This window comes from Ursus maritimus, unplaced genomic scaffold (genome assembly GCF_017311325.1).
Source record: "Ursus maritimus isolate PB19 unplaced genomic scaffold, ASM1731132v1 scaffold_25, whole genome shotgun sequence".
In the NCBI taxonomy this organism is placed as follows: domain Eukaryota; kingdom Metazoa; phylum Chordata; class Mammalia; order Carnivora; family Ursidae; genus Ursus; species Ursus maritimus.
Window position 1 is genome coordinate 44,954,792 of NW_024425008.1, and position 15,267 is coordinate 44,970,058.

Genomic DNA, 15,267 nt, shown 5'->3' on the forward strand with positions numbered 1-15,267 from the left:
TTTGCAAAAAATTCACAATAAAAATTTGTAATTACATGCTGTACTTGGTCCTTGCGTAAATGCTTAGCCTTTGGGTTGGTGTTTTTGTTTCTTTTTTGGGTATGCCTTATTTAATAATTAATGGTATTTGGATTCCACTATCTAAATAATTTCCCAGATGGTTATGCTATTATATGATTACTTCTGGAAAGACTATTTCAGTATACATTCTTCAGCAAGATCATGAGCAGAATTAGTGGTATTATTTTCTCCTAACTTTACCAATACAAGACATTAGAATTAGACAAAACAACAACAACAACAACAAAAAAACCACTTTGCCATTTTGATAGGTAAAGAAAGCATCTTGTTTTATTTTGTATTGTATTATTACTGAGGGGAACATTTTTTCCATGTATATTGCCATCTTTATTCTTTTGTGAGTTACATATTTATATGCTGTATTTTTTCTTACTCATTTGTAGGAAGTCTTTGTATTAATGTCCCAAATGCATTTTATTGTATTGTTAGTCTCATGGACTGTTTTTAGGAAGTTAACACTTGTTTGTCAGGGGATAGCCTGATCACCTTCCTTTTATGATTTTCTCTTTACCCTTTTCTGATTTAGGGGAAAAAAAAAAGAGATGTGTCTAAGGAAGGTGAAGAGCAGTGTTGAATGAACCTAGTACTTAAAACGTCATAGTGTCTTAGCACTGAATAGAATCTTAGAAATGAAATCTAGGGTTACACATGTGAGCAGAAAGCTGTTTGCCTATAGAGAAGCCATCTGAGACTATATTTTGAGCTCAGGAATAAAGAATGCTCTGTTTGTGTTGTTGTGCCATGTGTTGACCATCCTTATGCACTCCACTTGATTCAAAATGAATCACATTTTCACACTAAACTGTAGCAACTGTATTGTTACATGACTCTGTTATATGACTTGTTGTGCTAGAAGTGGCAAATTGAGATTTGAGTTTGAATTTAGGGCCACAATTGTTTGCTTGTTCATTTACTCACTCATTCAACAAATCTTTGAGTACCTTCAAGATACCTAAGCATTGTAGTGGTTCTGGGAATTAAGGATGTAAAAGCACACAGGACTGCCCTCGTGGAACACAACAGTCACATAGGTAGTAAATGGTACTTGGTAAGTAATAAATCATAAAGGTTTTTTAGCCTTTCATTTTTCCTTTCATATCCCAAAGGATTTTTCTAAAGATGTTGCAGTGCAAGGATTGCCTTTGGATAAACTGGAAGATAGCAACAGAAAAAAAGGTAAAAGAATAGTTTTGTTTTTTTTTACTGTGGTAAAATATACATAAGGAAATTTACCACTTTAAGTGCATAGTTCTGTGGTATTAGTATATTCACATTATGCAGGTATCACCACCATCCATTTCCAGACCTTTTTTATCTTCCCCAGTCGGAACTCTATACTCATTAAATACTAACTCTCCATTTCCCCCCAAGTCTAGTTTTATGATTGACTTATTTCACTTAACATGTCTTCGTGGTTCATTTATGTTTTATGTGTCACGGTTTTCTTTGTAAGGATAGGATTTTAGATTTTTACATTTTAAGACATTCACTGATTTTTTTAAAAGACATTTATTAAACAGACATAGCTTTTTTCTTATTATTTTGATTATTTTATTTTAATTAGTTTTTCCTTCCAAATTAAGCTATTAATGGAATCTTTAAAATCCAGAAAAAGATTTGCAATCATAAAAGTAATTTTATTATTACTAACCTGTTCCATAAGTTTGGTGTTAAATATTTATAAAAAAATTCATAAACTCTGAATTCAAGTTTTGAGTGGTCTTTGGTAAGATAATAGATTAAAAATATGCTTTGAGGAAATTTACTTAGTGACTTTTTAATGTAGTTTTATTTTTATCTAAGCAATTTTCTCTTTTGAGTTTGAGCAGAATGTCTCCAATTTAGCCCCAGGTGTTTTTGATACATTTTTTCCCCCTAGGGTCTAGGGTTATGACAATTATTTGATCATTTAATTTGTTCCTTGCACTTTTTTTTTAAAGAGAGGGAGGAGGGGGAAGGGCAGAGGGAGAGGGAGAGAGAGAACTTCAAGCAGGCTCTATGCCCAGTGCAGAGCGTGTCACAAGACTCGATCTCACAACCCTGAGATCATGACCTGAGCTGAAATCAAGAGTTGGATGCTTAACTCACTGAGCCACCCTAGTGCCCCAGTTCCTTGCATTTTTTTTTAAATTGAGAAATCTTATTGCTGAATTCCTAAACATTCTCTTAGTTTAAAAAGCTGTTTTGGGATAGCTTATTAAAATTTAACAAAATTTTTAGGAATCTGATACATATTTTGTGTCTTAATTTTGCAGCAAATGACATCTTTATTTCTCGGTACACCATGGGACAGAAGGATGCTCTAAGAGCAGTTTTAAAGCAAAAGTAAGTTTCATTTACAGAAAATAGGGGGCCATTGCTTATGTTTTTATATGGTTCTCTAAAATTAGCTTCACTTACACTTTGGACATAGGAAAAACCTTCTTTTCAATGTGTGAAATATGTGTAAAGCATTTTTCATAGTGCTGGATATGTATAAAATACTCAATAGCTGTGAACAATTATTATAGAAGAGGTACTGTTCTCAGGATTTCATATGTATTAACTCATTTAATACTCATAAAATCCAATGAAGTAGATTCCATCACATCCCAATTTTATAGAATCCCCATTTTATAGATGAGGAAATTGAGGCACACAGAGATTGATTTTCCCAAGGTCATTTAGCAAGTATTCACTGGGCTGGGATTCAGACCTAGGCAGTTTGCCTTTAGAGTTTCCTCTCTTAATCACTTCACTATGCTACCTGTAACAATGGTCAAGTAGTTCCAAATACATAATACTTATTATTTACTATCTAAGGACATTTTGACTTTTCCTGGTCGAGATTTAAGAAAGGGACAAGATTAGCATCTGGGTGTAATGAAGGGAGACCATGGCTGCTGCTCTATCTAAATTGTCCCTCCCAAGTTTATCTTAAGTACCAATGAAATACAAAACCCTAACAACAGCACTATGATAAGCATGTGTCTCCACTACTCTGGAGGCAATTTTTATTATTTTTATCATTAGCAGAGATGGGATGAGATCATTCTTAGACTAAATGTATTCTGCTCCCAAACTTGAGCAGTCTGGAAGGCCCCTTAGAAAATAAGTAAAATTTTTACTTAATCTTGAACTCTCATTATATTCAAAAAGGAAATTTTATATTACTTCAGTAAATGGAAAATCATTTTGTAAATAAAACAATTAAAATAATATACAGCTATTAAAATACAAAAATTATTTTTCCACGTACAATTGTCTGTGACAAACATATTACACTCTGGGAAGCATTGGACTAACAAAAATAAATACTGTCTCTAAATCACAAGGGTGTGATCTGAGCCAGCTAGAGTTTAAGAGCTGGTTGTTTGGCCTCATCATATTTTTCTTTTTTACCTTTGTTCAGCCTACAATTCCCAATATGTGATATGGCAGTTAGGAGAGGAATTTGGATGGTAAATTGTATGCTGGGTTTTATAAATATATAAAAGAAAGCAAAAGTAATGACATGAGGAGTGGCGCAGTCTCTCAAATTCTGCAGTTGAACCAAAAATTGCAGATTACATCTGACTCATTTGGACCGAAAATGAGTACCACTTCCATGCAGGTGACCTGCTTACCAACTTGCCTTCAAGGCAGAACTCTCTGAATGGAAATCTCTGAGACCTCTCAGAACTCTCAGATCAGGGAGGGAGAAGTTGTTCATAAACAAATGGACAGTGAGAGGTAACTGTGAAACTACCCCTCTTTCCCCATTTCAGCATGAATGAACAGAATTAAAAACAAACTAGGAAGGGTCTTGAGAAGGTGATTGCAGTGTAGAGAATAATTGAATCAGAAACATGAAAATGACTCTCATGTTGGGTTAAAAGACAGTCTATGTCTCAAGAGATTTTGCTGTAGTCAGTGTCACTTGAATTTATTGGTTTTAGAGAATGGTAGATGGAATTTGGCAAAGTGATTCTAAAATTCACCTGGAAGGACATACAGTTGGGGGGGGGTATATATATATAATGTTAAGAATACATACTTAGAGAATACACACAGAATAGCTAATTTTGGGGGAAAAACTAGAATGATGGAGAATTTGTCCTATTTGATATAATATGCTCTAAAGCTATAGTAATAAAAAGTAATAGACCAGAGTCTGAGTAATGAAGAATCTGGCCAGAGTGTCTAAAAGAGGGTAGGATATCCTTACATGTGGATGGAGAGGAAGCAAGGGGCTAGGTTACAAACTTCTTTAAAGGAGAGAAAGGGCAAATCATCTTAAAATGTTAAAGTATGATATATATTTCTTAAAGGGCTCATTCAGATAGCAATCTCAAAAGACGAATTGGAAGAGGACTGGCCTATAGTCCAGGAAACCAACTGGCTACAAGTTTGGGGGTGATCTCTTTGAGAGGAATTCAGTTGGTCCTCAGTACATTGGAGGGTGGTGGAATGAGGGTGGGAAACATGCTGGTTTGGAGAGGAGTAGACGGTTTTGGAAGATAGAGATAGAATTGACAGAACTGGTGATTTGGTCTGAGAGAAGAAGGAGCTAAAGATGAATCCCAGATTTTTGGCTTGTATAAATGCATGGTCAGTTGTAGTATTCGCTGAGAAAGGAAATCCTTGGGAAAGAATTCTTGGAATAAATTTCATTTTGGACATATACAGGGGTTTGAGGTATCTATGAGATATCAAGGTAAAAAATGTCCAGTAGGAAATTGAATGTAAAGGTCAAATTCACAAAAAGTCTAAGCTAGGAATCTAGATGTTTAGAAGTAGTATATAAATGGTAGTCTGACCTCTGGGAACAGTTGAAGTGACTCAGTGAGAGTGAAAAGAAAGATGGCATAGAGTAGGACATTAAGAAAACCAAACCTTTAAGAACTATGCAGAAAAGCAAGCAAGCTTCTAAATGCTACTCAGTTTATCCGGAGATGGAGAGGTTTCGTGTTAACAAAGCCAAGGGGAATGAAGTTCTAAGTTTGATAGGCTGCTCAGAGGTAAAGAAAGATAAGGACTGAAAAATATCCATTGAATTAAGCAAAAATTATTACTGGCCTTGGTGAGGGCAGTTTCTGCATAGTGTTGGTCTAATTGCCAGTTTCAGAGGATTTAAGAATAAGAAACAATTCTAAAAAAAAAAAAAATAGAAGAAATAATTTTTCTGAATGAGAGAGTTGCATATTTTCCCAGTTCTTTACACTTCTAAGTGTATATTTGTTATATTGAGCATTTATATATATAATATTTGTTACATTGAGCATTTAATTTGATAATTGGAAAAAAAAATTTTAAAGCCTATTAAGTTGATGTCTAGTCTTACAATGTTATTTCTCTTGTTGGTCAACTTAGTGTATTAATGTAGAATGATCGATCTTAGAGGGTAACTCACATTCAGACTTTGGAGAGGAATACTGCAAGATAGGAATATCTGAATTATATTTTCTTAATATGCCACTTAATCAGTTAGATATATAATGAGTGCCTGCTGTGCTTAATTCTTCCTTAGTTGCTGTTTGGCATAAAAGAAATCCCCCTTCCCTGCCCCTTACCCACCAACCCAGGTTGCTTAGAGCTTAGTTGGGGAGAGAATATGGACATATATGGAAGAATGAGTGATTAGAACTGTGATAGGAAGCAACATTGCATTTAGTATATTATGAAGCTGTTCTGTACAGACATTTAAACCATGGGAGGGGGCTGCTTCTAAACCTCAGTTGTGTATTATAGGCAGTAAAAGCAAAAGGAGTCATTGAAGGGAGAGATCAATTGGAAGTGTTTAAAGATAGATTTATTGAAAAAGGCTTGTGTTGGATCTTAAAGAAGAAGGATATATAGTAAGTTGAGTGGAAGAAGGTTGAGAGAACAATGAGAAAAAGCCTGGAGTCAGCTGTTGGAAGGGTGTGGTGTAGCCAGTGAGTAGGAGTGTGACTCCTGAGAACCTGTCTGTGAAGTAATCGGTGTACATAGGAAGCTAGGGCAAGGACAGAGGACGGTGTGTGTGCACGGTCAAACAAGAACTTAGCTTACTCAGTTGTCTCGAAGGAACAATTTTAGATTTTTGAATGGTGGAGAAATGTGTTTGGAAAGTTTCTGAACGAGTAAAATCTGCAAGAATGAAATAGTTGGCAAGTGATGGTGAAGTTTGGGGTGCCTGGGTGGCTCAGTCGTTAAGCGTCTGCCTTCGGCTCAGGGTGTGATCCTGGATCCCTGGGATCGAGTCCCGCATCAGGCTCCTCTGCTGGGAGGTTGCTTCTTCCTCTCCCACTACCCCTGCTTGTGTTCCCTCTTTCACTGTGTCTCTATCAAATAAATAAATAAAATCTTAAAAAAAAAGAGAGAGATGGTGAAATTTTCTTTCTTTCTTTTCCTTCTTTTCTTTCTTTTTCCTTCCTTCCTTCCTTCCTTCCTTCCTTCCTTCCTTCCTTCTTCCTTTCCTTTCCTTTCCTTTCCTTTCCTTTCCTTTCCTTTCCTTTCCTTTCCTTTCCTTTCCTTTCGAGGCAGAAGCATGAAGGGAAAAGTACTATTCTGAGAGAGCTAGGTGTTGTGGGACGATCTCTAGGAATCATAAGCCAACTGTGCCTTACTGGGTCTGTGACTTTGGTCAAGTAAAAATCCTGTTATCTCTGTGGACCTCAGTGTCTTCATCCATCAAATTAGGAAGTTAGGATAGGTGGCCTCTTGGGTTCCCCTTGCCTCTGTAGTTCTGTGACACCATTCCTGCAATTGTGATGAAATAATTGACAAAACCTGGTGACTCAGTTAGGTGTGAGAAGTGGAGAATGGAAAAGTCATTCAAGATAACTTCAAAATTTTGAGACAGAGAAAAATGATGCTCTTAGTAGAAATGAGGAAATATCAAAGAGGAGTAAGTTTAAGAGCTGCTCTGGGTCTTAGAAATCCAGCAGCTAGACATGGAGGGTATTCCATCAGATCTTACTTAGACTTACCTAGGGACTCTGCAGTTGTATCTGCTTCCTTTCATTGTTTTTGTTAGTGGTGGTTTTTTTTTTGTTGTTGTTCTGTTTTGTTTTAGGGCAAATATATAACAAAACTGAATCTATTTTCCCCTTTTTTCTTAGTATTTACTTAAACTCCTCATTGTAAGTATGTATGCATTTGCTCTCATTTTTAATCCAGGCTGCTTCAACCTGTGTTTTATGCCCTGTTTTAACAAACTCTGTGACATTTATTAAATCTAAATGAGCTAGAATTTAAAAACACATAATGTTTTAGCAGTTTTAACAATTTCTCTTAGGTTGTCTTCCTTTGGAAGTGAAACTTGGTACTTGCGTTCTTAGAACATTTTCTGCAAGTTTTACATTTGTACTTCTTGATTATATGTCTTTGTAATTGTGCCCACGTCTTTTTCATATGTGCGAGTCTTACTTTCTGAAATGTCACAGCCTTCCAGGAATTATCTTCTTATTTCTGTAGTGGCTAGTGACCTTTCATAGATTTCATTAACCAAATGACTGATTAGATCCTGATATGGAAAACCAAGTGATTTAATATTTTAAAAAATCAAGAAAACCCACCATCAGCAGATTATCACTGCAGGTGCTTCTTGAAATGGCTCAGTGTGGCTTACTGAATGTATTTGTGTTCCTTTTTTATTTACAGAGCTCAAAACATGCCTGTTTTTAAGGAAGTAAAGGTGCAGCTTTTAGAAGACGCAGGCCCAGAAAAGGACGCTGCTACGGAGGAGACGAGAATTTCACCCAGTGGAGTTGATTCAGCTACAACTGTGGCTGCAGCAACTGCAGCTGCCATTGCTACGGCAGCCCCGCTGATAAAAGTACAATTTTCTCCCCAGATATTTGCAGTTTCTTTGTAAAATGTAAAAATACTTATTAGGAACTGAGTCTATAAATGGTTGTATCCAACTGTAGACTAGGGTCATTCTAGTTGCTCTCAATTTGAAAGAGTTTTCCTGTTCGTGCTTGTATATTACCTCTCAGGAGTTGAGATGTACCCCCTTCCTGCTGTGATAATGCTAGAGAACCTAGGACTGCCTGGTTTCAGCCCTGAAAATATTGCATCCAGGGAACCCTGAGTCCCGGGCAACCTGGGACAACGGGTCGTCTTTATTTTAGAACTAGAAAGGAACTCAGAGATCGTCTGTGCCACCCCTCAGTTTGCAGTTGGAAAACTGAGAAACAGGTTCAAAGTAGGCACAGGTCCCAGAGCTAATAAGTGGCCAACCTAAGACTGGGACTCCAGGCTGCTGATCTAATTCAGTCTGAGATTAATGGAGTATCAAAAGCTAATTTGTTTTGTTATTTACTTCTTTTTAATTACCAATGAAGTCTTATGTTTCTGCATTATAACAATTCTTTGTTGCAAATGTGTTATTAATGAGAGAAGCAAATCTAAGGATAACTATCTTCTGCTTTTTATTTCTGTGATTCTAAAAAGTATAAAATCATCAGAGATTTAGAGGATAAAAATCTAATTTGATCATTTTTATCATCATTCATTTTAAACAACCTTTGTAGTAATTGAGCATATTTTTTATGTCTTTTGGTATTTTATTGTTTTAGGTGCAGAGTGATTTGGAAGCAAAAGTTAATTCTGTTACAGAATTACTCAATAAGTTACAGGAGGCTGATAAACAGTTACAACGTGTTACAGAGCAGCAAACAAGCATTCAGAATAAACATGAGAAACTACACTGTCATGATCATGAAAAGCAAATGAATGTGTTTATGGAGCAGCACATTAGGCATCTTGAAAAATTACAACAGCAACAAATAGATATTCAGGTATCTATAATAAAGCCAGGACACATCCCATGGTCTTTTATCACTTGAATCCCTAAGCTAATATTCGTTGACAATTGCAGTAGCTCATTACATTGTAACAGTTTTTGTCCTTAAATAATGATTTTTGAGTTCATTATTCTTCCTCTGCATGTGGAGACCGCTCCCTGCACATTCTAGTTCACATACCATTAGTTCTATAAGCCATTTCCATGGAGTTAGCTTTTCCTTCTTTGTGGTATTTCTGTTCATACCATTTTGAAAGGGCTAATATTGCATTGTAGTGACTTGTTTATATCAGTGGTTGTTAGCCTGAGAACGTGCATCACAATCACATGAAGAGCCTTATAAAAATACACACGCTTGTACCTCTCAGAGATTCAGACAGCAGGTCTGAGATGCGGCCTGGGAATAGAAAGCTCTAATGATTCTGATGAGATGAGAACCATTTGGCATACATAGTGCTTCTGCATTTAGTTAATTAGAAGCATAAACACTTTTAATTGCCTTTTGAATATGAGGCACTGGGCTATTATAAAAAGAAAAGTTACCTTTAGAAGGAACTGGTAGTACAGTTTCTTACTTATTTTGGAATTTCCAAGTCCTGGGAGAGTAGCCAGCACTCAGGTACTCAATATACTTTTTTTTTTCTTTTTTTGGAATGAGTGAGTGACCAGCATTATAAATGCATAGATTTTAATTTGCTTTTATTTTTTTCTAATTAATGTGCAACTTTAAAACTTTAAAAAATTAAAATATAACGTTCAGAAGAATACATAAAAATGAGCTTATTATAGCTCAGTATGTTATCACAGAGCGAACACTAATATTCTGTAATTCTCAAAACTCTCTTAATAGAGCTTGGCTTGAGCTTTCCATGTGGTTGAGGTTAGTATTTTTATTGGAATGGTTATGGCCACACAAAGTAAGGTTTTAGTAGGTACTCCATGCACAACTGAAATACAGCGTGCAGAATGGTATCTCGTGAGAAGCTAGAAGTGGGTCTGTCAGAGTGCAGGTCCCCAGTCTACAAATAACTACGCTTTTCTGAGCCTTGATTTCTTTTTTTTTTTTTAAAGATTTTATTTATTTATTCGACAGAGATAGAGACAGCCAGCGAGAGAGGGAACACAAGCAGGGGGAGTGGGAGAGGAAGAAGCAGGCCCACAGCGGAAGATCCTGATGTGGGGCTCGCTCCCACAACGCCGGTATCACGCCCTGAGCCGAAGGCAGACGCTTAACCGCTGTGCCGCCCAGGCACCCCTAAGCCTTGATTTCTTTATCTAGAAAACATTTTATTTATTTTTTCTTCAGGGTAAAAGGAGATGACACATTTGAAAAGCACATTGATTTCTTCAGGAGAGGATCCTATTTGTCCTATATGCCTGCCTGCCATTTATCCATTTTTTTTCATAAATAAACCCATTATTTATTGTCTTTCTGAGTTTGGAAGAACGGAATCTTTTCTAATGTAGACATCTTATAAAGCTTATGATTACAGGGAAAGTTGAAATTTTAGTGACATATTAGGTATATTAGAAGTTCAATAAATGATTAATGAAATGAAATTTGTTTGAGTCTGTCCCATCTGTTTTATGTAGAGAGATCTCTACACATTTTTAAAACTTCTGTAAAACTGTGAATATTTTTAGGTTTTCCTTTAACCTCGTATAAGATTCTCTTTTGAAATCAGTTTTATTAGGTAAGATACATATACATTCCAGATACTTTAATAAATGGTGCTGAAAATTGTTGTCATTTTAGCTCTCATTTGTATCTAAATGCATATATATTATTGCTGCTACAAAGTTGAGTGCCTCTTAGCAATGTTTTTTAATGCTTTCCTTCAAACAAAATCATCCAGGATGTAAAAGAGGAGAAGTTTTGGTTTGAAGTTCTCTGGTTGAAGTAGAGGTCTAGGAGTAGGACCCCTTCTTTTTGGTCATCTCCTAGCATGCCTCACTAGTCCCCAAGCCATCTCTGAAGTAGAAAGGAAAAAACCAAGGTTTAGAATGGCTAAATAAAATGATCAAGGGCACACCACTAAGCCAGGCTTAACCCAGTGGCATCACTGGTACAGTGGATAATTACATGTAATGTATGTATGTATTAAATCTAATACGTTGTTTTCAAGTCTTCTAATAAATTTCAATGTAGTTTGTCATCTAACTCTTTTAAATGTTATTTGAAATTAATAAAATAATTGTATGTCTTCCAGACTCATTTCATTAGTGCTGCGCTCAAGACCAGTGGTTTTCAGCCTGTTCCTCCACCCCCTTCTAGAGCGATGGAAAAGTATTCTGTAAAACCAGACTTCTCTAATCTTGGTAGCAGTAATCTATCTTCACAGAACACATTTGCTTCCAAACAAGGTAAAAATATGTAGTTCTCTGTGAATGAAAAATGTTAGCTATGAATTGTCTTTACAGTATGTCAGCCAAAAGTTATTTACTAGGTAGTAGAAGACTAAGTCTTTGTTTTTATAAAATTAGTTCTTCTTTTGGGTTAAGTAATTTTTAGGTCGTTTCAAGACTTGTTAAGTCTAGTTAGGGATCATGTCCCACTTTATGGTTTTAATAAATAACCTTCATAAATTGTCAGAAGCACTTACAAGTTTAGAAAAATTTTACTCATCTTAGTATCAATGCTTGTAATCAATTTTCCAATTCTCTGACAAACTGTGTATTTTCCACTCTTCTTGATTCTGTGAGGAGAGAAATGGCCTGAGTACAGTAATAAACTTTTTAATTATTTTTAGTTAGTAATGTAAGTTTACCTATTTTAATAGAATTCTTAAAATCTTTGTTTATAGTAACAAAGGAATGCGTAATGTATTTGTATTAAACCTCCGGAATTTAAAATGAATGAATAAATGGAGCACCTGGTGACTCAGTCAGTTGAGTGTCCAACTCTTGACCTCAGCTCAGGTCTTGATCTCAGGGTTGTAAGTTCAAGCCCCACACTGGGCTCCACGCTGGGTGTGGAGCCTACTTAAAAAAAAAAAAAGCAAAAAACCCAAATGAATAAATGTGTTTCCAAATTATTGAATGAATTAATGAAAATCAAGGGCTATCCCTTTAATGATATCCAGATCCATGTGGTACAATATCTCCAACGTTTGATTTGTTAGACCATTGTTGTATTATAGACATATTGAAGCGTCCTTATACTTGTAAGTTGCTTTATGTCTTTCCACAAATGAGTGGTACTTACAAAACTGCTGTGAAAGTGGCATGAATCAATTTTTAAGTTGAAAAGGGAGGAAGATGAAGCACAGGAAAGTTATGACTTGTCTGCTCTGGGTTACCTGACTTGAGGATGAGTTTGTCAGAGCTGCAGCCACAACTCAGGGTTCAGTATGACCCAGCCATATGCTTTCAATAGAAGTGGACACTTATTTCATACTCAGTTCCGAAGACTTATTTGCTCATAATTTTGTTTTTTAGATTTGAATTTTAAGGGAAAAAAATGTATGTTTTATTGGTTGTATACCGAATTGGTTTCCTTGTATGTCTTAGTGACAGTAAAAGAAATAAAAGGGAAAAATGAGTAAATTTAAACTTCCACCAGTTAAACTTTTTATTTTTGAATACTTTTTCTTGGGCATATATTATTTTTATGTACTGCAATTTAGCATAAATATAATTTTGTACTGCTTGTTTACTAGCATATCAAAAGTATTTCCCATGTTCTACATAATTATCTTCATAATATCAATTTTTAAAAGATTTTATTTATTTGAGAGAGAGTGAGCAAGAAAGCATAAGTGAGGGGAGAGGGGAGAGGCAGACAAGCAGACTCCCCTCCAAGCAGATGCAGTGCTCGATCCCAGGACTCTGGGATCATGACCTGAGCTGAAGGCAGACGCTTAACTGACTGAGCCACCCAGGTGCCCCCATAATATTAATTTTTAATGATGAAAGGATAGTCACAATTTACTTGTTAGGCATTTATCCTAGTGTTGGGCATTTAGGCAGATTTTAGGGTTTTTTCTTTATAAATAATACTGTGATAAAATCATCATATATTTAATGTTTTCTTTCTTCTAGGTTATTTCCTTAGGATAAATTCCCAAGAGTAAGATGACTAGATCAAAATATATAAAGATTTTAAGACTTCCTATACTTAGTGCCAAATGGTTTTATTGGTTTTCATTGCCATGAGTAGTGTCTGGCTATACCATTTTCACCACAGCTTAAATAGCACTGAATATTGTCATGTTGATTTTCTTTCTTGTTTATTAGCTGTAAGTGTAAAATTTTTATAGCCTATATTTTGATTTCTGGTGAGGGTAGAGTTATTTCTATGTACTTGTTAATTTGTATATCCTATATAATTTTAGTTTTATTTCTAAAATATAGGGAAGAGTAACACTCTACAAATTAGTTTTTTTTTTTTAAATAAATTGAATTTATTTATTTTTTTTGTTTTCTGTTAAAGCACCTTCTAGAGAGGTTGAAGATACGGGTTTTGATAAACAGAAATCTCCGTTGGAGACACCAGCACCTCGCAGGTTTGCTCCTATACCTGTTTCAAAGGATGATAAAATATCAAAGAGGGAAAATCCTAAAGAAGAAAAAGAAAATATGGAGATGTCAGGTCATACAGGTAATAGAGCAATCATAACTAGCATCTACTACTTTTATTAGGACTACCTCAAATTAGGAACAGATTTCCATACTCCTGATTTATTATTCTCTTCTGTGCCTAGTAGTAACTAACGTAGGATCTCTGTTTTTAGTATTTTTCTTTAAATGATACTTACTGGGCAAATCAAGCTTGTTTAGGTTCTTTGCAGAAAGAGGTGGAGGTATAGATATAATTATTCTGATTATTTTCTATAGGTTATTACTTAAGCCTTTAATGAACAAGTTTTGTTATTAATAAAAAATAATGCTTTGCTAAAGGTAAGACTGATCATTTTATTTATTTTTTTTTAAAGATTTTATTTATTTATTCGACAGAGATAGAGACAGCCAGCGAGAGAGGGAACACAAGCAGGGGGAGTGGGAGAGGAAGAAGCAGGCTCCTAGCGGAGGAGCCTGATGTGGGGCTCGATCCCATAACGCCAGGATCACGCCCTGAGCCTAAGGCAGACGCTTAACCGCTGTGCCACCCAGGCGCCCCAAGACTGATCATTTTAGAGCATGTTTCCTTATATTGTTTTTAGGTATGAATTTCAGTAGTAAAACTCAGAGAAATTTAACATTTATTATTGTGTTCAGTTGGAAAAAAGTGTTACAGTATTAGCTGTTTAATAGGGAACAAGAATTTTTATAAGTGACCTGAAGTAATAATTTGTTACAGACCCTTAAAGCCCTTCTAGTAAAAGTAAGTGAAAGTGTTAAATATAAGCTTTCTTTTTTTTAAAGATTTTTTTTATTTATTTATGTGACAGAGAGACAGCCAGCGAGAGAGGGAACACAGCAGGGGGAGTGGGAGAGGAAGAAACAGGCTCCCAGCGGAGGAGCCTGATGTGGGACTCGATCCCAGATCACCAGGATCACGCCCTGAGCCGAAGGCAGATGCTTAACGACTGCACTACCCAGGCGCCCCTAATATAAGCTTTTATTCTTGGAATCACTTAAATGCATTTGAGTCTTATTTTGTATGCATTTAAAGAGTTTTAAGGATACTAAAATCTTTAATAAACAAACCAACCTCACCTAAAGATAAAGGTTATTATGTAACCTCGTTAAAGACGAGGTTAAAGGGGAGATTTAACTAACAGTTGCTGTAAAGAAACAAACTTCCCTTTAACTATTGATAAAAATCATGCAATTTACTGGGCTTTGTGATGATGACATGTCTCATCAAATTCCTTTTTTACGTGATGGAAATAAATTCAGGCCTAAAATTTTACTAGTATAGTTTTCATGAGTTATAAATATCTGGTTTTATTTGGTGAGTGTATTTAAAACTTACATTACAGATTGAATTGAGTAGATAGATAATTATCCCAGGAAGCTAATCGACTAATATATGTGAGCTATTATATAAAAAAGAAATGAATTAGTGCTTGAAAAATGGTACTATATTTCTTTTATTGCAGGAAATGTAAGACTATTGGAACAGATTTTGAATAACCATGAATCTTTGACAAGAAAAAGTGAACCTTCAGATAAAACCTTACTAAGTTGGTCAAAAGTAGGATGGAATCCTGAGGAGAGAGACAGGTAAAAAACAAGAGATTGGAATAAAAGCTATATTGAAAAGAGCTTTGTTTAGGGCCGCCTGGGTGCCTCAGTCAGTTAAGCGTCTGCCTTCTGCTCAGGTCATGATCCCGGGGTCCTGGGATGGAGTTCTGTTTCTGGCTCCCTGCTCAGCCAGGAGCCTTTTTCTCCCTGCCTCCCCCTGAACTCGTGCTGTCTCTCTCACTCCCTCTCTCTCTCTCTCTCAAATAAATCTTAAAAAAAAAAAAAAAAAAAAGAAAGAGCTTTGTTTA

At 35.7% G+C, this 15,267-nt stretch overlaps 1 protein-coding gene across 3 annotated transcripts in view; it reads left to right on the forward strand.

The window, feature by feature from the left end:
- The window catches only part of KIAA0586 (KIAA0586 ortholog), a 123,252-nt gene that overhangs the window by 2,431 nt on the left and 105,554 nt on the right, over window positions 1-15,267 (forward strand). For all 3 annotated transcript variants that reach the window (XM_008702210.2, XM_040641886.1, XM_040641887.1), the window contains exons 4-10: window positions 1,188-1,257; window positions 2,337-2,406; window positions 7,684-7,858; window positions 8,604-8,825; window positions 11,041-11,194; window positions 13,263-13,430; window positions 14,875-14,998. In XM_008702210.2, the coding sequence (XP_008700432.2) occupies window positions 1,188-1,257; window positions 2,337-2,406; window positions 7,684-7,858; window positions 8,604-8,825; window positions 11,041-11,194; window positions 13,263-13,430; window positions 14,875-14,998 (983 nt within the window). The remainder of the gene's footprint in view (window positions 1-1,187; window positions 1,258-2,336; window positions 2,407-7,683; window positions 7,859-8,603; window positions 8,826-11,040; window positions 11,195-13,262; window positions 13,431-14,874; window positions 14,999-15,267) is intronic.